This window comes from Pelophylax lessonae (assembly GCF_965119305.1).
Source record: "Pelophylax lessonae genome assembly, chromosome: 11".
Lineage (NCBI taxonomy): Eukaryota > Metazoa > Chordata > Amphibia > Anura > Ranidae > Pelophylax > Pelophylax lessonae.
This window is the reverse complement of record NC_138778.1, coordinates 8,565,616-8,590,981: the sequence shown is the minus strand read 5'-3', so window position 1 is coordinate 8,590,981 and position 25,366 is coordinate 8,565,616. Positions and strand designations below refer to the sequence as shown.

The 25,366-nt window shown below is 41.4% G+C and overlaps 1 protein-coding gene across 1 annotated transcript; it reads left to right on the top strand.

Moving 5' to 3' along the window:
- Positions 1-8,091: 8,091 nt before the first annotated feature.
- LOC309566982 (uncharacterized protein) lies at positions 8,092-17,630 on the top strand (the record flags this gene model as incomplete). The annotated part of the gene is made up of 5 exons (XM_082272302.1): positions 8,092-8,157; positions 8,487-8,518; positions 10,619-10,766; positions 12,630-12,800; positions 16,947-17,630. The coding sequence occupies 5 exons, from the start codon at positions 8,092-8,094 to the stop codon at positions 17,628-17,630; spliced, it is 1,101 nt and encodes a 366-aa protein (XP_082128428.1).
- Between the last annotated feature and the right edge of the window lie 7,736 nt (positions 17,631-25,366).

The window sequence follows — 25,366 nt, the reverse complement described above, 5'->3', positions numbered from 1 at the left end:
ATAGACAAGACTATAGTATACAACTAGACAAGGTAGACTTTCACCGGGGATCAGAACGGACCTTAAGGTGCTCCATCCATTCGGACCAAGGTTTCCATTGGTTAAATACAGTGAGTGCAGAGCGGTTTTTGAGGGAAAGTGAACTTTCGAACGTATAGTGTGTATTAACAAGGTCAATGACTCCTGCAATATCCGGAGGATTTGCTTATTTCCAGGCTCGAGTCAGATTGAGTCTGGCCGCTAGGAGGATATGGGTCGCAATGAGTCTACAAGAGACAGGAATTTGTTCAATTTCCAGATTTAGCAAAGCCAGGCCAGGTGTAAGCATAATGGGGCACTGTATAACTTCTGACAGTATCTTAACCGCTTCCCCCTGGGTGGACGTCATATGACGTCCGTAAACTTTGCGGGGGTATACCGGGCTAGAGGCATCATCCCGGTACCGTGGTTTAGAGCCGACGGTTGGCTTTCCGTCGGTAACGACCGATGCGGCTCGTTACCCGGGGGGGCGGGAGGGGATGTCCCCCCCCCCTCTCGCCGCCTTCCGTGGCTTTTACCGAGCACCCAGCCGGCGCGTCCGCCGGCTGGATGGAGTCCCGATCAATGCCAGAAACGGCTTTGATCGGGTCTCCGATGACGTAACCCGGAGGCGGCGTCCATGACGTCACTTCCGGGTCAGTGTGCTGCAAAAAGGCGGCAAATTTGAAAAACGGCTGTATGCAAAAACGCCGTTTTCGGCGTTTTGCATACAGGGAAGTGTAGTGGAGGGGTCTAGGGTCTTTTAGACCCTCGATCCCTCCATAAAGTGTACCTGTCACTGCATATTGATGTCACAAGGGATGTTTACATTGCTTGTGACAGCAATAAAAGTGATCAGATTTTTTTTTTCGAAAAAACTGTAATAAAGTTAAAAAAAGAAATAAAATAAATGGGAAAAAAAATAATTTAGCCGACCCCCGTCACCGTTAGCTCGCGCACAAAAAAAAATGTATACGGAAGTCGAGCCGCAAATTAAATCGCTGTTCAAACCACACATGTGAGGTATCGCCGCGATCGCCAGAGCGTGAGCAATAATTAAAAAAAAAGAGCTACACTCTAACTCTAAACTGGTAACCGTTAAATAAATTTAAAGCGTCGCCTATTGAGATCTCTATTGACCGTAGTTTGTCGCCATCCCACGGGGGGGGGGATGCAATTTTAAACCGTAACATGTTGGGTATCGATTTACTTGGCGTGACATCATCTTTCACAATATACAAAAAAAAAATGGGCTAACTTTACTGATTAGTATTTTTTAAATGCAGTGAAATGTGATTTTTCAAAATTTTTCCAAAAAAATAGCGTTTTAAAGACCGCTGCGCAAATAAAGCGTGACAAAAAATATTGCAATGACCGCCATTTTATTCTCCAGAGTCTTTGCTAAAAAAATATATATAATGTTTGGGGGTTCTAAGTAGTTTTCTAGTAAACAAAAAGTGTCCGAAATAGGCCTGGTGGGTAAGTGGTAAATACCTGATACCAGTAACGGGTAAGTTTTGGTCACAGCCATAAAACATGAAATAATGTACCTTCATGACATTATTGATCATTCACGTTTGCCATCATTCTGGGGATCAAATTTGGTTATTCTGTTAGGTACCAGCGGAGGGAGAATTTTGTGGATAGCTCCCATAACTTGGAACAACTAGTAGCCAAATATATGGATTGGCAAGCTCTACTCCATGGACAGACTTTTCACTAAGACAACATTTCTGTATTAAAAAATCCTTTTTATTGGTCTTCTGTAATATTCAAATTTTCTGAGATACTGAATTTTGGGGTGTCATTAGCTGTAAGCCATAATCATCAAAATTAAAAGAAATAAATGCTTGAAATATATCACTCTGTGTGTAACGCATCTACAGTATCTCACAAAAGTGAGTACACCCCTCACATTTCTGTAAATATCTTATTCTAACTTTTCATGTGACAACACTGAAGAAATGACACTTTGCTACAATGTAAAGTAGTGAGTGTACAGCTTGTATAACAGTGTAAATTTACTGTCCCCTCAAAATAACTCAACACACAGCCATTAATGTCTAAACCGCTGGCAACAAAAGTGAGCACACCCCTAAGTGACAATTGGGCCCAAAGTGTGAATATTTTGTGTGGCCACCATTATTTTCCAGCACTGCCTTAACCCTCTTGGGCATGGAGTTCACCAGAGCTTCACTGGTTGTCACTGGAGTCCTCTTCTACTCCTCCATGATGACATCACTGGTGGATGTTAGAGACCTTGGGCTCCTCCACCTTCCGTTTGAGGATGCCCCACAGATGATCAATAGGGTTTAGGTCTGGAGACATGCTTGGCCAGTCCATCACCTTTACCCTCAGCTTCTTTAGCAAGGCAGTGGTCGTCTTGGAGGTGTGTTTGGGGTCGTCATCATGTTGGAATACTGCCCTGCCGCCCAGTCTCTGAAGGGAGGGGATCATGCTCTGCTTCAGTATGTCACAGTACATGTTGGCATTCATGGTTCCCTCAATGATCTGTAGCTCCCCAGTGCCAGCAGCACTCATGCAGCCCCAGACCATGACACTCCCATCACCATGCTTGACTGTAGGAAGACACACTTGTCTTTGTACTCCTCACCTGGTTGCCGCCACACACGCCTGACACCATCTGAACCAAATAAGTTTATCTTGGTCTCATCAGACCACAGGAGATGGTTCCAGTAATTCATGTCCTTAAGGCCCGTACACACGTACCGATCGTCGGCATACAAACGTCGGCGGACGAAAGATCTGCCGATTGTACGCTTGTTAGTATGGTGCCTCCGACAGCTGTCAGCGCACATTCTGCCGACAAGAGTATGCCGACACCAGAACGGCCGATTGTTCGCCAGTCAGTACAGAATTCGGCCGACAGACCGCAGATTTGCAAGACTGGGCATGCTCAGAAAAGAAAAAACACAGGGAAAGTTAACCATTACATGACATCACTTCTGCAGTCGGCTGTAATCGGCGGACAAAATTCTTGGGCAGTCTTTGCACTTTTCAACAGACACCGACATCCCAGGGACAAAAGACGAACGTTTGTATGCCGACGATCGGTACGTGTGTACGGGGCTTTAGTCTGCTTGTCTTCAGCAAACTGTTTGCCGGTTTTTTTGTGCATTATCCTTAGAAGAGGCTTCCTTCTGGGAAGACAGCCATGCAGACCAATTTGATGCAGTGTGCGGCGTATGGTTTGAGCACTGACAGGCTGACTCCTCCCCCACCCCTTCAACCTCTGCATTAATGCTGGCAGCACTCATACGTCTATTTCCCAAAGACAACCTCTGGATATGATGCTGAGCACGTGCACTCAACTCCTGTGGTCGATCATGACGAGGCCTGTTCTGAGTGGAGCCTGTCCTGTTAAACCACTGTATGGTCTTGGCCACCATGCTGCAGCTCAGTTTCAGGGTCTTGGCAATCTTCTTATAGCCTAGGCCATCTTTATGTAGAGCGACAGTTCTTTTTTTCAGATCCTCAGAGAGTTCTTTGCCATGAGGTGCCATGTTGAACTTCCAGTGACCAGTATGAGAGAGCGAGAGCGATAACACCAAATTTAACACACCTGCTCCCAAATCACACCTGAGACCTTGTAACACTAACGAGTCACATGACACCGGGGAGGGAAAATGGCTAATTGGGACATTGTCATATAGGGGTGTACTCACTTTTGTTGCCAGCGGTTTAGACATTAATGGCTGTGTGTTGAGTTAACTTTGAGGGGACAGCAAATTTACACTGTTAGGCCCCTTTCACACGGGTGATCCAATCCGATCCGCCTCTCAGTTTTTAAGGCAGACCGGATTGGATGCTCCATGAATCCCTATGGGGCAGTGGATGTCAGCAGTGACATCTCCCCTGACACCTGCTGCTATCTGATTCCAATCCTGTCCGTGAAATCCGGACGGATGGCGGATCAGATCGGATGGGATCGGATGAGAACGGACAGGCTGTAGGTTCTCATCCGATCTCCCCATAGAGGACAGTGGGGAGCTGACAGCTCCGTCTCTGCACACAGATCCTGCCCAGCGGGGATCGGCGGATCGATCCCCCTACTGAGCAGAACTGACTCCGCTCCATGTGAAAGGACCTTTATTAAAGCTGTACACTCACTACTTTACATTGTAGCAAAGTGTCATTTCTTCAGTGTTGTCACATGAAAATATATCATAAAATGTTTACAAAAATATGAGGGGTGTACTCACTTTTGTGGGATGCTGTATATCACTCTGAGTAGTACAATCGTTTTGTTAACATGATACCCTTACCACATGCGGAAAAGCTTAGTGAATTCACCCCATTGTCCCAACGAAATGGTTTGTTTTTTTAGGAGGTTGATACAAATATTGTAAATTGTTTCATGTAAACAAAAAGTGCCAAAAAAACGGGGCCTGGTCTGGAAGTGGCTACTTTAGTAAAATGCATTGGGGTAGAACAATGAGGACGGTGCATTTATGGTGGTTTTAGGTGCTTTATAAGGGTGTAATGGGTTACAGAAGCTCCTTTGAAGTATTGTAGACCTGCCAGAAGACACTTAGCCTTTTTTTTTTTTCGGGTCATTTTTCTGAGACCTGAAAATGATTTCCAGGGTTCCTCCACAGATAAAAGGTTGGGAAAGGCTGATATATACACATTACTGTTATGAAAGTCGCCCAGACAACAGTCGGGGATATGGGACTCTCCCTTGAACTGTATACGCTGTGACGTTTATGGAGGATGGAATGTGAATCACATATTGCTTGCTCTTCCTGTTTCAAAGTTCTCCCCTCCTTTCTACAGTTCAGTTTCCATTTCCTAGTATAAGTAACACCGGAGAGTTTATCTGCTCTGAAGACGGGTAGAACCGCGCATAAAAATAAAACACGATCATTGATTCAGGACTGTCTGCCTGAAGGTAAGATTCTCTTATTTATCATTGCTGGATTCTTAATGTCACCACCAAAGAAGTCTTCTTTAGTAAGTAGGAGGTCATTATAATTACCAATGAATTCGGCTTTCTGCTTCTGACAGTAGAAATAGCCGTAGGTTTTAAAGAAATGGTTTTCTTCCTGGTTGTATTTACCAGCCATTTATCTTAAAAAAATATATATATATTTTGCATGCTCAGTGAAGTTATTATGCTCTATTATTGTTGTCATAACTTTTTAATTTTTTTTTTCTAACCATTTCAAGACCAAGCCTATTCTGATACTTCTCTCCTACATGTAAAAATCTGTATATTTTATTTATTTTTTGTTTTTTTGCTATGAAATTATTTAGAACCCCCAAACATTATATATCATTTTTTAGCAGAGGCCTTAGAGAAGAAAATAGTGGTTGTTTTTTTTTTTTTGCCACACTGTATTTGCGCAACAAAAATACACTTTAACTACTAGACCGGAAGATTTTCCCTCTTTAATGACCAGGCCATTTTTTTTTTTTCATCATAACTTTTTAAGATTTTTTTTTCTAACCACTTCAAGACCAGGCCTATTCTGATACTTCTCTCCTATATGTAAAAATCTGTATTTTTTTTTTTATTTTTTTTTTTTGTCATAAGTTTTTTTTTTTTCCTAACCATTTCAAGACCAGGCCTATTCTGATACGTCTTTCCTACTTGTAAAAATCTGTATTTTTTTTTTTTTTCCTAACCATTTCAAGACCAGGCCTATTCTGATACTTCTCTCCTACATGTAAAAATCTGTATTTTTTTTTTTTTTGTCATAAGTTTTTTTTTTTTCCTAACCATTTCAAGACCAGGCCTATTCTGATACGTCTTTCCTACTTGTAAAAATCTGTATTTTTTTTTTTTTTTTTGTCATAACTTTTTAAGATTTTTCTTTCTAACCACTTCAAGACCAGGTCTATTCTGATAATTCTCTCCTACATGTAAAAATCTGTATTTTTTTTTTTTTTTTTGTCAAGTTTTTTTTTTTTGTTTTTTTTCCTAACCATTTCAAGACCAGGCCTATTCTGATAATTCTCTCCTACATGTAAAAATCTGTATTTTTTTTTTTTTCCTAACCATTTCAAGACCAGGCCTATTCTGATACGTCTTTCCTACTTGTAAAAATCTGTATTTTTCTTTTTTTTTTATCATAACTTTTTAAGATTTTTCTTTCTAACCACTTCAAGACCAGGCCTATTCTGATAATTCTCTCCTACATGTAAAAATCTGTATTTTTTTTTTTTCCTAACCATTTCAAGACCAGGTCTATTCTGATAATTCTCTCCTACATGTAAAAATCTGTATTTTTTTTTTTTGTTGTTGTTGTCAAGTTTTTTTTTTTGTTTTTTTTCCTAACCATTTCAAGACCAGGCCTATTCTGATACTTCTCTCCTACATGTAAAAATCTGTATTTTTTTTTTTTGTCATAATTTTTTTTTTCCTAACCATTTCAAGGCCTATTCTGATACGTCTCTCCTACTTGTAAAAATCTGTATTTTTTTTTTGTCATAACTTTTTAAGATTTTTTTTTTCCAACCATTTCAAGACCAGGCCTATTCTGATACTTCTCTCCTACATGTAAAAATCTGTATTTTTTTTTTTTTTGTCATAATTTTTTTTTTTCCTAACCATTTCAAGACCAGGCCTATTCTGATACGTCTCTCCTACTTGTAAAAATCTGTATTTTTTATTTTTTTTTTGGTCATAACTTTTTAAGATTTTTTTTTTCCAACCATTTCAAGACCAGGCCTATTCTGATACTTCTCTCCTACATGTAAAAATCTGTATTTTTTTTTTTTTGTCATAATTTTTTTTTTTCCTAACCATTTCAAGACCAGGCCTATTCTGATACTTCTCTCCTACTTGTAAAAATCTGTATTTTTTATTTTTTTTTTGTCATAACTTTTTAAGATTTTTTTTTTCTAACCATTTCAAGACCAGGCCTATTCTGATACTTCTCTCCTACATGTAAAAATCTGTATTTTTTTGTTTTTTTTTTTGTTTTTTTGCTATGAAATTATTTAGAACCCCCAAACATTATATATCATTTTTTAGCAGAGGCCTTAGAGAAGAAAATGGTGGTTGTTTTTTTTTTTTTTTTTGCCACACTGTATTTGCGCAACAAAAATACACTTTAACTACTAGACCGGAAGATTTTCCCTCTTTAATGACCAGGCCATTTTTTGCGATTCGGCACTGTGTTATTTTAACAGACAATTGCGCGGACGTGCGACGCTGTACCCAAATAAAATTGATGTCCTTTTTTCCTCACAAATAGAGCTTTCTTTTGGTGATATTTGATCTCCTCTGGGATTTTTATTTTCTGCACTATAAACAAAAAAAGAGCGACAATTTTGAAAAAAAAAAAACAATATTTTTTACTTTCTGCTTTATAGCATTCTTAATACAAGAAATGCAAAAATCTAATTTTTTCCTAATTCTAACCACTTCTGGACCGAAAGATTCTCCCCCATTAATGACCAGACCCTTTTTTTCTGATTTGGCACTGTGTTATTTTAACAAACAATTGCGCGGTCGTGCAATGCTGTATCCAAATAAAATTGATGTCCTTTTTTTCCCCACAAATAGAGATTTCTTTTGGTGATATTTGATCACCTGTGTGATTTTTATTTTTTCACTACAAACAAAAAAAGAGCGACAATTCTGAAAAAAAAACAAAAAAAAAAAAACAATATTTTTTACTTTCTGCTATATAGAATTCTCAATACAAAAAATTCAAAAATCTAATTTTTTCATAATTTTAGGCCAATTTATATTCTGCTACATGTTTTTGGTAAAAAAAAAAAAAAAAAAATACCAATAAGTGTATATTGATTGGTTTGTGCAAAAGTTATAGCGTCTACAAACTAGGGGATTTATGTCATTTTTATTTTTTTTTTTTTTTTTTTACTAGTAATGGTGGCGATCAGCGATTTTTAGCCAGATTTTTTCCCACAAATAGAGCTTTCTTTTGGTGGTATTTGATCACTTGTGCGATTTTTATTTTTGGCACTATAAACATAAAGAGAGCGACAATTCTGAAAAAAAAAAAAAAAAAGATCCTATACAATAAATGCATTTTTTATTTTTTTTCGTTTGAAATCAGGAATACTTACCAGAAAATCGCCATGGACCGAAATAACAGAGAAGCGGAGCCCATGGAGACAAATGACTCAAACTCTTCACTGGAACAGGTAAGTAAAAGTACTTTACACACAACAATGTACAGAAATCCAGTCATTTCCAGAACGCAATACATGCTTTCGGCCCAAGTTTGAACTCCTGAAAATGCTATTTGCTTGGCTGTCTCTGGCTTCAATACTTTCTGCAAAACAGGAGTTTTCACCTTACTTTCTTCATATATGGGTCACTGCCATGGAGAGAACTACAGCCAGAGACAGCCAAGCACTTAGCAATTTCAAAAGAAGCTGTCAGGGCAGCCCCCATATTCACCCAACTAAGATTTGTTTGTTGCCATCATACCGGCTACTCATACTAAGGAGTTTTCCTTTCTTTCCCATAGGACATGAACATGGAGGAGGCGAGGGGGCCGAGGTAATTTTCTTTCAGTGTGCCGTATTTGTTAACATTTCAAAGCTCAGATTTGTTTTCGCCTCTACTGCTAGCTGATAAAGAATCACCTTTCATCTCCAAGCCAGGATTTGGGGCATTCCGCCATGTTGGCGAGCTGAACTGATGTCACGATATATGACTGTTGGCAGCTGAATGGTTCTGTGGAGAAGTCACAACCCATAAAAAGGCTGATTGGGTTATAAATGTTCTGGGTAATACTTTAGCTCTGCTTTAACCCCATGCCTACCGGGCATTTTTACCCCCCTTCCTGCCCAGGCCAATTTTCAGCTTTTATGACAATTGCGTGGTCATGTGACACTTATAATTTTTTTTACACACAAATAGAGCTTTATTTTGGTGGTATTTATTCACCCCTGGGGTTTTATTTTTTTTTGCTAAATAAATAAAAAAAGACCGAAAATTAAAAAAAAAAAAATAATAACTTTTGATAGTTTGTTATAAAATTTTGCAAACAATTTTTCTCCTTCAGATGGGCACTGATGGGCACTAATATGCTGCACTTATGAGGCAGCACTGATGGGCACTGATTAGGTGGCAATTATGAGGTGGCAGTAATAGGCTGAACTGGTGGGCACTGTCCATATCAGTATAGATCCTAACACATTACCAGTCCATACCCGTATAGATCCTAACACATTACCCAGTCCATACCAGTATAGATCCTAACACATTACCCAGTCCATACCAGTATAGATCCTAACACATTACCAGTCCATACCAGTATAGATCCTAACACATTACCCAGTCCATACCAGTATAGATCCTACAACATTACCCAGTCCATACCAGTATAGATCCTAACACATTACCCAGTCCATACCAGTATAGATCCTAACACATTACCCAGTCCATACCAGTATAGATCCTACAACATTACCCAGTCCATACCAGTATAGATCCTAACATATTACCCAGTCCATAACAGTATACATCCCAACACATTACACAGTCCATACCAGTATAGATCCTAACACATTACCCAGTCCATACCAGTATAGATCCAAACACATTCCCCGGTCTATACCAGCATAAATCCTAACACATTACCCAGCCCATGCCAGTATGGATCCTAAGACATTACTCAATTCATACCAGTATAGATCCTAACACATCTCTCAGTCCATACCAGTATAGATCCTAACACATTAGCCAGTCCATACCAGTATAGATCCCAACACATTACCCAGCCCATACCAGTATAGATCCTAACACATTACCCAATCCATACCAGTAGAGATCCTAACACATAACCAGTCCATACCAGTATAGATCCTAACACGTTACCCAGCCCATACCAGTATAGATGCTAACACATTACCCAGTCCATACCAGTATAGTTCCTAACTCATTACCCAGTCCATACCAGTATAGATCCTAACATTACCAAGTCCATACCAGTATAGTTGCTAACACATTACCCAGTCCATACCAGTATAGATCCTAACACATTACCCAGTCCATAACAGTATAGATCGTAACATTACCCAGTCCATACCAGTATAGTTACTAACACTTTACCCAGTCCATACCAGTATAGATCCTAACACATTATCCAGTCCATACCAGTATAGATTCTAACACATTACCCAGTCCATACCAGTATAGATCCTAACACATTATCCAGTCCATACCAATATAGATCCTAACATTACCCAGTCCATACCAGTATAGTTGCTAACACATTACCCAGTCCATACCAGTATAGATCCTAGCACATTACCCAGTCCATACCAGTATAGATCCTAGCACATTACCCAGTCCATACCAGTATAGACCCTAACACATTACCCAGTCCATACCAGTATAGACCCTAACACATTACCCAGTCCATACCAGCATAGATATCCAGCACGAGATTTTTCCCCATTGAGAGCTGATGTGTTTTCAAAGTGTTCTTTGCATTTTTTCGGAGCATTGTATTTATATCCCCCCCCCCCCTCTTGGTCATGCAGTGAAATTACAAAAACAAATATAAAAAGGTCTGCAAAAGAAGAATAAACTGTATATATTTGTATAAACGATATCTTTGTAATCCTAGCAAATTTTCATTCCTTTTTGTAGGCAAAATAAAAAGACTAAAAAAAGTAAGGATAAAGACTTCATAAAACAAACTATCAGAGCCAGCGGAGCGGCTTTCCTAGAAGTCTTCCGAGATCTCCTGATGGATACAGAGGCTAAAAAGGAGGATGCCTTTCGGTATATGCAAAGGGTAAGTGTACTGCTCATGGGCGGGGGAAGGAACATTCTATTCAAGTTTGTATTCTTCAAAGAAGTATTCTTTACAACCCCCCCCCCCCCCCCCACCCAGCAGCATCTTCGTATGTCTGGCATCAGAAAAAAACATATATATCAGGCGCTTTAGCTGCACAGTTTATTTAAAGTCCATATAAGTCTATGTTAGGGGAGGAAGTCCAACATATAGGGCAGCCATCAAGTGAACCAAAGCCAGGGGTTCCAACAGGGCTAGGAATGAACAAAAAGAAGAGGTGCCTCTAAGTGTAGACTTGAAATATTTATCACATAAGGTTCAGGAAGACTGGTAGAAGTGGGCACCCTCCTAGGTGTGTCCCGGGTGGGGGTGTGTATCATCCGGTTGGCGGTGCCATCACAAGTAACGTGTCACCTCTTCACCATTGCCGGCAGTAGCGGTGGATGGAGTAGGAGTGGGAACGAGGCTTGGAATCCAACGGGTAAAACCGAGGCCTGGTTAGTGGTCATGGGTGGATGACGTCACAAAAGTGCGACGCGTTTCTAAGCGTGCATGCTGCCGATGGACAGGCAGCCGAGCTCCTTCTTCAAAGGAATCACACACCCCCACCCGGGACACACCTAGGAGGGTGCCCAGTCTTCCTGAACCTTATGCGAGTGTTTTTATTACACACTAATAGATGTTTCAAGTCTACACTTAGAGGCGCCTCTTCTATTTGTTCATTCGTATGTCTGGCGCCTGTGCAGAAGGGCAGCAGAGCCCCTGGCACATCTGTGCAAGTGTTGGTGAATTGTTGCACATGCGCAGACACAAAAATTTTTAGGACTCCAATATCCCCCCCCCCCCCCCCCCCAGCATGGATGGTGTAAACTATGTATTAGCAGAGGTCAGTTCCATGCCCCACTGGAGACTCTTCTCCCCCAGCCAGCCCCGAGTTTGGCCAGTGAGTAGAGAGTACCTGGAATGGAGCTTTAGCCCGGAATGGGGGTCAGGAGGAGGCCAGGAAGAAGGAGAGAGGGAGGAGGGCCGAGTCACTGCACCATGGGCCTCTGGTTTGTACTTGCCCCCTGGGCCCAAAGTTGCCAGTCAGCCCCTGCCCAGAGCCATCTTTAACACACCGCAAAAGGGGCAGCTGCCCTGGGCCCAGTCATTGTTGTGGGGCAGCTGCCCCTCGAGCCCACGCTGCCTGCAAATAGTTGATAAATGGATTTGGGAGGGCCCAAGAAAATATTTGCCCAGGGTCCAATCAGTGTTAAAGATGGCCCTGCCAGAGCCGTCTTTAACACAGGGCAAAAGGGGCAGCTGCCCTGGGCCCAGTCATTGTTGTGGGGCCCAAAGCAGCTGCCCCCCGAGCCCACGCTGCCTGCAAATAGTTGATAAATGGATTTGGGAGGGTCCAATATAATCTTTGCCCAGGGTCCAATCAGTGTTAAAGATGGACCTGCCTCTGCCCAAGATTAAAATCTAACAGAGATTCTAAAGGGTTGTGGTGTGGTGGTCATGCGATGCGAAGCTGGAAAACATGCAGTGCCAATGAAGTAGACTAGCGATCTCAAGCGTAGCTTGGGGGCATTCACTGGAAAAAGAAAGGGAAGGGAAACGGGAGAGTTCTTATAGAACATTACATCACTTTATAAGTGGTATGGTGTGTCTCTCCCAAAAAAAAAAAAAAATGGTTCCACAATGGGAAGAACACAAAGAAAGAAACAGATAAAGTACAGCTGTTACACCCTGCGATGGTGTCAGTCAGTCCGTCCGTCCCCTCCTTACATTTGCTTGAGGACCTTTTAGTTAGGCAATTTTATCTGTACTTCATTGTTCAATTTTGGCAATCAACTGATTTTATATTTTGGTTCCCTCTAGGTGTATCACGCCATCTTCTTTTTCGGACACATAAATGACCCACAAATCAAACCCCAGGAATTTGTTCCTGCTATAGAATGGGAATACATAAAAAACGTGTTTCCAAAGCCTTTAGCAGAATACAACACACACTTGCCATCTCAGACGCCGTACTCCATCCTCCTGGAATATGTAAGTATATTACTCTCCCCCGTCCCACCTTAATCAGAGTATTTTTCCATACACACAAAATATAATTATTATATAACGGATCAATATAGTGCTGATTTAGAAGAACCGTGTGGCAAGCAAGAAATGTGTGACATGAGGAACTTGTGCTAGGGAACCAAGCGTTTTACCATTCTCCAAATTACATATGCGATAAAACATATGAACATATTTTTGAGTCCCAGAACATAGCAGGGTGACATCTGGGAACCTACCAGTACCCATTTTTTAACTACTCATTATGTATCTACTTGAGAAGATTAATTCCATATACAACTTTCTTAGTTTTAAACAGTGTAGGTTATATACACTGCTCAAAAAAAAATTAAGGAACGCTTTGAAAACATATCAGATCTCAATGGGGAAAAATATATTGCTGGATATCTATACTGGTATGGACTGGGTAATGTTAGGATCTATACTGGTATGGGCTGGGTAATGTGTTAGGATCTATACTGATATGGGCTGGGTAATGTGTTAGAATCTATACTGGTATGGACTGGGTAATGTGTTAGGACCTATACTGGTATGGACTGGGTAATGTGTTAGGACCTATACTGGTATGGACTGGGTAATGTGTTAGGACCTATACTGGTATGGGCTGGGTAATGTGTTAGAATCTATACTTGTATGGACTGGGTAATGTGTTAGGACCTATACTGGTATGGACTGGGTAATGTGTTAGGATCTATACTGGTATGGACTGGGTAATGTGTTAGGATCTATACTGGTATGGACTGGGTAATGTGTTAGGATCTATACAGGTACGAACTGGGTAATGTGTTAGGATCTATACTGGTATGGACTGGGTAATGTATTAGGATCTATACTGGTATGGACTGGGTGATGTGTTATGATCTATACTGGTATGGACTGGGTAATGTTAGGATCTATACTGGTATGGGCTGGGTAATGTGTTAGGATCTATACTGATATGGGCTGGGTAATGTGTTAGAATCTATACTTGTATGGACTGGGTAATGTGTTCGGACCTATACTGGTATGGACTGGGTAATGTGTTAGGATCTATACTGATATGGGCTGGGTAATGTGTTAGAATCTATACTTGTATGGACTGGGTAATGTGTTCGGACCTATACTGGTATGGACTGGGTAATGTGTTAGGACCTATACTGTTATGGACAGGGTAATGTGTTAGGATCTATACTGGTATGGACTGGGTAATGTGTTAGGACCTATACTGGTATGGACAGGGTAATGTGTTAGGATCTATACTGGTATGGACTGGGTAATGTGTTAGGATCTATATTGGTATGGACTGGGTAATGTGTTAGGATCTATACAGGTACGAACTGGGTAATGTGTTAGGATCTATACTGGTATGGACTGGGTGATGTGTTATGATCTATACTGGTATGTATGTGGGTAATGTGTTAGGATCTATAGTGGTATGGACTAGTTAATGTGTTAGGATCCATACTGGTATAGACTGGGTAATGTGTTAGGATCTATACTGGTATGGACTGGGTAATGTGTTAGGATCTATACTGGTATGGACTGGGTAATGTGTTAGGATCTATACTGGTATGGACTGGGTAATGTGTTAGGATCTATACTGGTATGGACTGGGTAATGTATTAGGATCTATACTGGTATGGACTGGGTAATGTGTTATGATCTATACTGGTATGTATGTGGGTAATGTTTTAGGATCTATACTGGTATAGACTGGGTAATGTGTTAGGATCTATACTGGTATGGACTGAGTAATGTGTTAGGATCTATACTGGTATGGACTAAGTAATATGTTAGGATCTATACTGGTATGGACTGGGTAATGTGTTAGGATTATTATATAACGGATCAATATAGTGCTGATTTAGAAGAACCGTGTGGCAAGCAAGAAATGTGTGACATGAGGAACTTGTGCTAGGGAACCAAGCGTTTTACCATTCTCCAAATTACATATGCGATAAAACATATGAACATATTTTTGAGTCCCAGAACATAGCAGGGTGACATCTGGGAACCTACCAGTACCCATTTTTTAACTACTCATTATGTATCTACTTGAGAAGATTAATTCCATATACAACTTTCTTAGTTTTAAACAGTGTAGGTTATATACACTGCTCAAAAAAAAATTAAGGAACGCTTTGAAAACATATCAGATCTCAATGGGGAAAAATATATTGCTGGATATCTATACTGGTATGGACTGGGTAATGTTAGGATCTATACTGGTATGGGCTGGGTAATGTGTTAGGATCTATACTGATATGGGCTGGGTAATGTGTTAGAATCTATACTTGTATGGACTGGGTAATGTGTTAGGATCTATACAGGTACGAACTGGGTAATGTGTTAGGATCTATACTGGTATGGACTGGGTAATGTATTAGGATCTATACTGGTATGGACTGGGTGATGTGTTATGATCTATACTGGTATGTATGTGGGTAATGTGTTAGGATCTATAGTGGTATGGACTAGGTAATGTGTTAGGATCCATACTGGTATAGACTGGGTAATGTGTTAGGATCTATACTGGTATGGACTGGGTAATGTGTTAGGATCTATACTGGTATGGACTGGGTAATGTGTTAGGATCTATACTGGTATGGACTGGGTAATGTGTTAGGATCTATACTGGTATGGACTGGGTAATGTATTAGGATCTATACTGGTATGGACTGGGTAATGTGTTATGATCTATACTGGTATGTATGTGGGTAATGTGTTAGGATCTATACTGGTATAGACTGGGTAATGTGTCTGGATCTATACTGGTATGGACTGGGTAATGTGTTAGGATCTATACTGGTATGGACTGGGTAATGTGTTAGCAACTATACTGGTATGGACTGTGTAATGTGTTAGGGTCTATACTGGTATGAACTGGGTAATGTGTTAGGATCTATAGTGGTATGGACTGGGTAATGTTAGGATCTATACTGGCATGAACTGGGTAATGTGTTAGGATTACCTGGGAAAGCCTGGGAAGGTCAGGAAGGCTACGTGGGCCTGGGAGACCAAGAGATGGTCTAAGAGGCTGGGAAAGTTGAGGCTGCTAGCGAGTTCAGGGAGGTTGGAGAAGGTCTGGATGTCTCAGGGAGAGTGAGCAATCTCAGGGGGGAATGGAGAACCAAATTTGGAGGCCAGGAGTGGGCCCCTACAGCAAGGTACTGCAATAGAGGCTGAGTGAGCCTAAGAGTGAGGTTGCTTGGTATTTTTCATTAGTTGTATTTGCTTGAAGAAGAACCCCCCCCCCGTAGGTAACCTGCTGTTGTAAGAACTTTGATGTTCTATAATGAAAACAGTAGCCGTGTATTAAAAACCAAAAAACAAGTCTGCAGTAAACATGCCAAGGCCGTGGGTATCGGTCTAAGATGGAGATGTCTCAACCATCCAGTGTGACCATCTAATCTGGCAACGGCCCCCTGTGGGGCCAAGTGGCATCCCAGAAGTGAGACGTTGTTGGGTTGTCTGTAAGGGTTGTAGATCCTGTATATATAGTTATTCTCAGTAGGGTAGAGATCAACACATGTCAAAATACCCAACAAGTTGTCTCTGCCGTTGATCACACCACACCCGGCAGCTCCGTGTTATAGTCCCACTCAATAAGGGGGAAATCTGTTTTGTTACACTAGGGATGACGGCAACCCCATTAAGGACCTCAAATGATTAGTTATAATTTCTTCCTTAAACTAAAATGATGACTGCCATGGACTAAACGAAAAAAGGCTTTTACCACTCAGCTAACCACCCCTATATTACACCCTTGAGAAGATTATTTAAGAACATAAGCAATGCTGTACTAAATTTGAATAGATTTGAGGCGCAGGTGGCTCTCCTTTCCACTCACTTGTACATCTATCTAAGCCATGACACAGATAATCCTCTTATGAACCCTTTTTCACATGGGGAATACCTTACACTATGGAAATCCACCCATTAGGACCCTCATACTCATGAGTAAGGTTAATAGATTGGGAACTCATAGCTCTGGAAGAGGTTTTGATAGAACATACTCTGCATCTCTTCAACGGGTATGAAATGCCTTGGGAAAACTGTAGTTGAGCTTTAACCACGTGAACCGAATATGATAATCAATCTACATTACTTTTTGTTTTTTCATCTAATTCTCAGATTACCAAGTATTATCGTAAAGAATTAATCTTGAAAGAACTGGAGAAGAGGAACCACCAGTTTTTGGCTAATTTTTATGACGATGAAAAAAACCAACTTTCACCCAAAGAATTTGCACTGTCCGCTGCTGTCATTTCTCACAGCTCTGTCAACAGCGCCAACGCCTTTGGGTCATCCATGGCTTACAAAGGCAGCGTGCCCACCCGGATAATGATTGCAATATATTCCTTGTTTGTGTGGGACAAGGTTATTTCATACGAAGTGAGATGTGGAAAAGATGGTCATGGCATTCAGTTCCCCAACGACGTGTGCTGTTTTTCCTACCAGTTTGAAATTAATAATCGTAAATATATACCGATTTCACCCTGTACTAAATGCAAACAAATGTATCTTGTTAAATTTGTTCCCAAGTTTGTCAAAACCGGCAAACAAGAAGATTGGAGATATGGCAATTGTGCGGAAACAGAGTCTCTAAATAATCTGTTATGCTATAACGAGAACATAAGGAACGCGATACATACTTATGATAATAATGAAGAGATTGTGGATAGAGAGACCATAATAGAGAGATTTAATAATGAACACGAGGGTAGATTGAAGAAAGAGGTTAAAATACTCCTCGAATCTCGCAAATTCAAGGTAACCCAGAGTGTTCTAGTATTGTTCACGCCTGCTGAAATTTAAAGCCATCCTGTCCTGCTTATGCTGACATCTATTAAAAATTGAATGTCCCAAGCCAACAGATTATTCATACGACCTGTTTATCTTTTATCCATTTTTGCCATTCAACTGCTCAAAAATCAAAAACAAGATATGGATAGACACAGGGATGTATTCTACAAAGCAATGCCTGTTAATTCTGTCCCCTTTATAAAAAGAACCTTGTATATATATATATATATATATATATATGTATATAGTTATAATGACTTAACAGAATGAAAGCTGGTCATTACTTATTGGGAAATTCAAAGGCAAGCATACCTTGAAGACTGGTGCCTTGAAGACTGGTACCTTAAAGACTGGTACCTTAAAGACTGGTGCCTTTAAGACTGGTGCCTTAAAGACTGGTACCTTAAAGACTGGTGCCTTAAAGACTGGTACCTAAAGACTGGTGCCTTAAAGACTGGTACCTTAAAGACTGGTGCCTTAAAGACTGGTGCCTTGAAGACTGGCACCTTTAAGACTGGTGCCTTGAAGACTGGTGCCTTGAAGACTGGTACCTTTAAGACTAGTGCCTTGAAGACTAGTACCTTTAAGACTGGTGCCTTGAAGACTAGTACCTTTAAGACTGGTGCCTTGAAGACTGGTACCTTTAAGACTGGTGCCTTGAAGACTAGTACCTTTAAGACTGGTGCCTTGAAGAAGGGTTGCAGTAGTCAACAATATAGACTTGCAGGCATCTGAGGCCCAGGGCCGTAGATAAGGGGTTCCACCAGTCCTCCTGTACAGGGCCTGGATCAGCAGGGGGGCCCAGGCAGCATGGTGAATTCAATGTGGGCAGGGAGGGTGATCAGCGTGGCCGGGGAGGAGAGGAGTTGTAATTACTGAAAATGATCCCTGTATGACTCTCTCTGCAGCAGCTAAAAGCTCTGCCTCCTACTGGCTTTAAGCTTCTGCAAAAAGAGCCATACAGGGGATTGGTTCCAGTAATTGCCCCCCCTCCCCCCTCCCGCCACACTGATTAAATTCCCTGTGCACCATACGTTTTCACCTGCCAGGCCCCCCTGTGTGCTTCCCAAACCCCCTGTGTGCTGTTGGCTTCCCTCCTCTCCTTACCACAGGCAGGTGCAAGCACACAATAGGATTGTTCAGGATGGAGAGTGGGGGAAGAGATCCTAAATATGTCATATTTACCAACTCCCTTCCTTTCCTGAATGAACACAGTGAGTGATTGGTACCAATCACTCACTGGGCTCATTCATAACTGAAGCATAGCAAACTGTATTTATTTGGGTGGGGGCCCTGTCAGATTGGCTGTATTGGGCCCCGTGGTTTCTTACAGCAGCCCTGCTGAGACCTACAGGGGTTGATTTACTAAAACTGGAGAAAGCAAAATGTGGCGCAGCTCTGCATAGAAACCAATCAGCTTCCAGTTTTTTTTTTTTGTCAAAGCTTAAACCACTTTAGCCCCGGAAGGTTTTACCCCTTTAATGACCAGGCCATTTTTTGCGATACGGCACTGCGTTACTTTAACTGACAATTAAGCAGGCATATGACGCTGTACCCAAATAAAATTGATGTCTTTTTTTCCCCACAAATAGAGCTTTCTTTTGGTGGTATTTGATCACCTCTGCAGTTTTTTTTTTTTTGCGCTATAAATAAAAAAGAGCGACAATTCTGAAAAAAAAACAATATTTTTCACATTCTGCTATATAACTCATCCTATAAAAAAAATGTAAAAAAATCTAATTTCTTTATCATTTTAGGCCAATATATATTCTGCTACATGTTTTTTGGTAACAGAAATCCCAATAAGCATATATTAAATGGTTTGCGCAAATCTTATAGTGTCTACAAACTTTGGGATAGATTTATGGACTTTTTTTCTTTTTTTTACTAGTAATGGTGGTGATCAGTGATTTTTAGCGGGACTGCGATATTGCGGCGGACAGATCTGACACTAAGTGGCACTTTTTGGGCACTAGTGACACCGATACAGTGATCAGTGCTAAGAGATGCACTGTCACTATACTAATGACACTGACAGGGAAGGGGTTAACATCAGGGGCGATCAAAGGGTTAAATGTGTTCCCCAGGAGTGCTTTCTAACTGTGTGGGGGATGTCTGAACTGAAAAAAAGACAGAGATTTGTGTTCCTGCTTAGCAGAAACACAAGATCTCCATCTTCCCCTCTGACAGAATGGCGATATGCCTTGTTTACATAGACAGACCTCCGTTCAGCCTCTCTCCAAACATTCGCCGGGTTCCCAGCGAACATTGGGTCCGCCGGCCCCACTGATTTTTATTCCACTGTGTCCGATCAAAGCAGGAGCGGGTCTCCGGTGGCGCGCACGCGTGCCCTCTAACCAGGAAGAAGAAATCAGGTACATGTACGTGATTTTGCACTTGAGGGCCACCCTGGTGCAGTATATGTACATGGGGCGGTCCTTAAGCGGTTAATTGAACAAGCTGAAGTTAGAAGCTGATTGGCTACCATGCACGAGATTTTGCATTCTCCAGTTTTAGTAAAGCAATTCCACAGCCACCTACCACATGGTGCATCCAATGTCTTAATAGTCAACACCAATAAGGCGCTGGTAGCTAAATGGTTGACTCTTGACATGGACTTTATTGTAATGGCATTTCTTTCACTGTATGCTAGAATTGTACATATAGAAATCTGTAAATAATTTTGTATGGAATCAACTATTTATAGCACAATCATATTTTACATTATTCTCAAGGTGCAATATTCTTAAAGTGATTGTAAAGTCTCATTTTTTTCCCTATAAAAATAACAAACATTTTATACTTACCTCCTTTGTTACAGTGGATTTGCACAGAGCAGCCCGGATGATCCTCCTCTTCAGCTCTCCTGGCCCCTCCCTCCTGTTCAGTGCCCCCACAGCAAGCAGCTTGCCATGGGGGCACCCGAGCCGAGTCACAGCTTCCTGTGTCCATTCAGACACGAAGCCGCAGCCAGGCCCGTCCCCTCTCTCTCCTGATTGGCTAGATGACTGTGATTGACAGAAGCGGCAGCCACTGGCGCCGCTGCTGTGTCTCAGCCAATCAGGAGGGAGAATCTGAGACACTTGTGGACATCGCTGGACAGAGAGGGACCTTGGGTGTTAGGGGGGCTGCTGCACACAGAAGGTTTTTTTTATCTTAATGCATAGGATTAATAATTAATTAATAATAATAATAATAATAATAATAATAGGATTAATTATTCATTAATAATTAATAGGATGCATTAAGATAAAAAAAAAACCTTCTGACTTCACAACTCCTTTAACCACTTAACCTCCTGAAGTTTTTACTCACTTCATGACCAGGACATTTTTTTTTTTTTGCTATTCAGTACTGTGCAACTTCAACTGGCAATTTTGCACAGTCATGCAACATTGTACACTAATGAAAGTTATATTTATTTTTTTTTTCTTCACACAAATAGAGCTTTCTTTTGGTGGTATTTGATAACCACTGGCTTTATTTTTTTTATTATATATAATATAATAATAATAATTTATAATATATAAACAAAAAAAGACCAACATTTTTGAAAAAAAAAAAAAAAATATTTCTACTTTCCGTTATAAAAACATTTCCAATAAAATAATTTGTTTTCATAAAATTTAGGTCAAAATGTATTCTGTGTTTGGTAAAAAAAAAAAAAAAATTCTAAAAGTGTTATTAAGTTGTTTGTGTGAAAGTTTAGTGTTATAGTTTATTGGTTGAAATAGATGGACTTGTTTTTCTTTTTTTAAACCACACTAACTATGTAACTATGTTAAACTATGGTATACAATACTTGAAAATTAATCAGTCCTGATGTATTGATGGCCGATCTAATTTCTTGAGGCCCTAAAACGTTGTAATTTGTCAAAATGTTTTGGTTAACTAAGAAAGTAAATAAAAATTTTGGCTTTTTTTACCATTTTATTTTGTTTATATACTGTCACCAGTGCAGTGTTGTCATTATATGACTGGTGTGGGGGTGATCAGGGAAACCAACTGACATTACGTAAAATACATTTTATAAAATGTTTTACATTTTTTTAACATTTAGGCTTCATGTACACTAGCAGCTCTTAAAATAGAAATACCCTCGGGACAGTCAGGGCTAGTACATTCCACAATGGATAGCCTCTGAACTGTCCCAAGTTGAACTTACCTTTTAGAAGAAATACTTACCTTGAAAATTTCTTGCCCAGCGCTGCCATCTCAGGTGTGGGCAGCTGAAGCCAGCGCGTCCTCTTCGGTGACGTCGAAGTCCCAGAATGCCCGGCACCGGCCCCGCTCGTCACTCCTGGTGCAGGCGCGTCATCCCTGCACAGTTTCTGGGCATGCCCAGAAGCTGTTTAGCAGAGAATGACGCGCCCGCACCGGAGGTGACGAGCGGGGCCGGTGCAGGCGCATTGACTCCGGGGAGCGATGACATTCAGCTACCAGGAATCAATGCAAAGAGGAAATGACGGCGCGGGCCGCGGCCGCAGAGGGAGGAAGTGGAAGAAAGGCGAGTATATTTTCTTCAATAACAAGGTAAGTAAAGAAAAAAAACGTCATTATCCATTTATTTTTCAGGTGAATGTCAGCAAGCGGATGGCCCAAAGTCATTTTTGAGGCCGAACTCCGCTTTAAACTTTTGGGTTTTTTTTTTTGCCAAAGCTCCTAGACTCAACACCATGAAAGCCTATGTGTCAATGTGGACATAGGCTTTTAGCAGAGTTTAGGAGCTGCTGCGGTTAGGTGAGCTTCAACCTCCCTCTCCTGAACACGGAAATATCGCTTTCAGGATAGGATTATGTTGACTGCGGGCCGCAGGAACACGCAAAACCGTGACGCGATTTTGCTGCATTTTGTGCTTTCCCCCTGCCTTAGTAAATTTAGGCAGGGTGTACATGAAGTCAAAACTTTTTTTTTTTTTTTCATCTTGTCAGAGTAGTTCATTGTCACCAACTGTACTACCCTGGGGGGGGGGTCATTTTTTTTTTTTTTTTTTTTACGGTGTAGTTGCTTATACAGTGATGATCATTGTATAAGCAATAGTTTTAGCTGTCATGAATGGGTTAACCATTTGTGAACAGCTTGCTTTTGATTGTGGAGAAGAACAAGGCGCCACTAAGTGCAATAAAGACCATTTATTAGAGCATAGAAGTATTAAAACAATTTACAAGAAGTTGATATCAAAACAGCATGTCAGACCTGATGAAGGAGCTACGCATGCTCCGAAACATGTTACCGCCCACCCACTTTTGACTATCAGCTGCGTGCGTTCCAACGTGGTTACCGGAAGCCACAGGCGTAACTAGAACCTTCAGGGCCCCGGTGCAAGAAACTATGAAGGGCCCCTCGGACCCCTGGCCAGAGCCCTTTCCTTCAAGCCTGAGGCTCTTCCCACTGATCCTGGGGCCCTTTACTCGCCTTGCGTGGCCCTTTATCACGGTCCCACAGCGGGACCCTTTCAAAAGTTCTGCAGTGGGCCCCCTTCCTGCCATCTTGGGGCCTCCCCACGGTGGTGGAATGCCAGGACCCAGTTGCAAGTGTGACCTTTGCGATCCTGGAAGTTCACCCACTGGGGTCAGTAGTTTTTATTTTTTGGTATTTTAATTGTATTATTTTTGTATCATTTTATTTTATTTTGTCACAGACTATGACTCTGTCCATTCAGAAAAGGAAGGAGCTGGTAAATTACATATTTACCGACCCCTTCCTGGTTCTCTATTGTGACACATCCCCTGCAGCAGCCGGCAGGAGAGGGGAGGGAGCACAGTGGGGGGAGGCAGCACAGTGAGGGGGAACCAGGGGAGCACGCAGGGGCCCAGAGACAGCAGAACACAAGTGAACTGGATAGGAGGAGTAGCGGGGGCAGCATACAGAGGAACCAATCTCCTCCATTTTCCTCCTGCAGCTACAGGAGGAAAAAGGTGGACAGTGATTTCTCTACATGCTGCCCCCGCCGCCCCTCCTATCCAGGTGTACAGGGGAGCCGCACAGGCCCCCTGGAGCATGGGGCCCGGTTGCAATTGCAACCCCTGTAGTTACGCCCCTGCCGGAAGCCCTACCACGCTCTGTGCACACCAACACATGAAGCAGTCTCCCGGACACTGGATTACTGAGCATCGGCTCCTCCGGCTTCTAAGACATGATGTTTTGATTTCAACTTCTTGTTTTAATCCTCCTATGGTCCAATAAATGGTCTATATTGCACTTAGAGGCGCCTTTTTCTTCTCCATATTTCTACAGAGCCGCTTCTTCTCTCAGGTGCTACCCAAGTGCATGCAGATGTACATAACCTGTTGGATCCAGGGCTCTACCCCACGGAAGCGCCAACATAAATACTCTTTAACTTGCTTTTGATTGTGATCTGAGATTGGCTAAGCTAATCACATGGCACAGGTAGCCAGGTACCATGTGATTGCTTTGGGCTAATCACAAATCACAACAGTAAGCAAACCATTCATGAATGGAAAGCTGTTCATGACAGGTTGTTTACATTCATAGAGTGGTATATATCAGTTCTAGAGACAACTATCCACATCCATAAATATACTGTAAAACCATAAAAGCAAGGAGAGGACAGATGGTTCCCGGAAGCACGGATGATAGCTTACTTGCTGAATCTGGATAAGATTTGAGACCCCGTTGATGCAGTTCGGTGTAGGGAGCACAGCTTCAGCCCCCTATCTATTTCCAGCCTTATCGGTATCTTCACCCTCTCCTGCTGTCTCGGGCACAGTCCAGTGTGCACCAAACCCATCCCCGCCGGTGTTTGCTACAATGTCGAGTGGATTTTGGCTGCTGTATGGTGCTGTTACCTGCATTCCATCCAAGCTCAAAAATCAAATACGAAAGGCTCTATACGATGTGTAATGTTTGTAGAAGCAATTTGGCCAACTGATGGTCCCTGACGAAGCAACCGATGAACAGTATCTTCTGCGAAACGCGTTGGACCGCCTAAATATGTTTCTCAACATCCTAAGCAATCATAGTTTGTATTGATGCTGATGGAACCTTGTCTGCATATGTATATTCTCTTTATGAGAAATTTTAACTTTGTATTAGGAATAAAATCTGATTTTTTATCAAATTTGCTCACATTTGCTGGCTGGAATTTTACCAAAAGGGGAATTTGACTAAGTGGTATTACAGATACTATATAACTTTTTGTAGAGCTCATATTGAGGTTGCTCATATTTTGCTGGCTGGAACCTTGACATAGTGGACGTTTTACTGTGTGGCAAGTTAAAAAGAGTTGAAAACCGAATAAAACAAGAGTCTTCCAACCTCTGAGAGGAATAATACCGGTCGGTACATCTGTCTAGCTGGGAGGAATCTTCATTAAACATCAGCACCCTGGGTTCTGCTGCCTGATATCTGTTTACTATGACCTTTGTAGGTCCCGTTGTCTGGTAAGAGTATTTGGAACGTTACCTGCTGGTGGATTCCTATCTCTTTGCACCCTAAGGCTGACTGGTGTGGAGTGAAGTATTCACATGAACTCTTGATTGCATGTCTCAAGGGATTTGAGTGCCCCATTTATGGACAAAACGCTGCACCTGCACTTACAATGCTTTAAAGGAAACAGGATTCATTTTTTATTTTTAGGTTAACAAATGCTTTAAAAATAAATGCTGCCGGTGTTCTGTCAGAAAACCCTACCCCATCAGATTTCCCTACCTACGTAATTTCCGGTGCGGGTTTGTCATGGACCAGCTGTAGCCGCGTCACACGTCCTGCTGCGCATGCGCAGAATA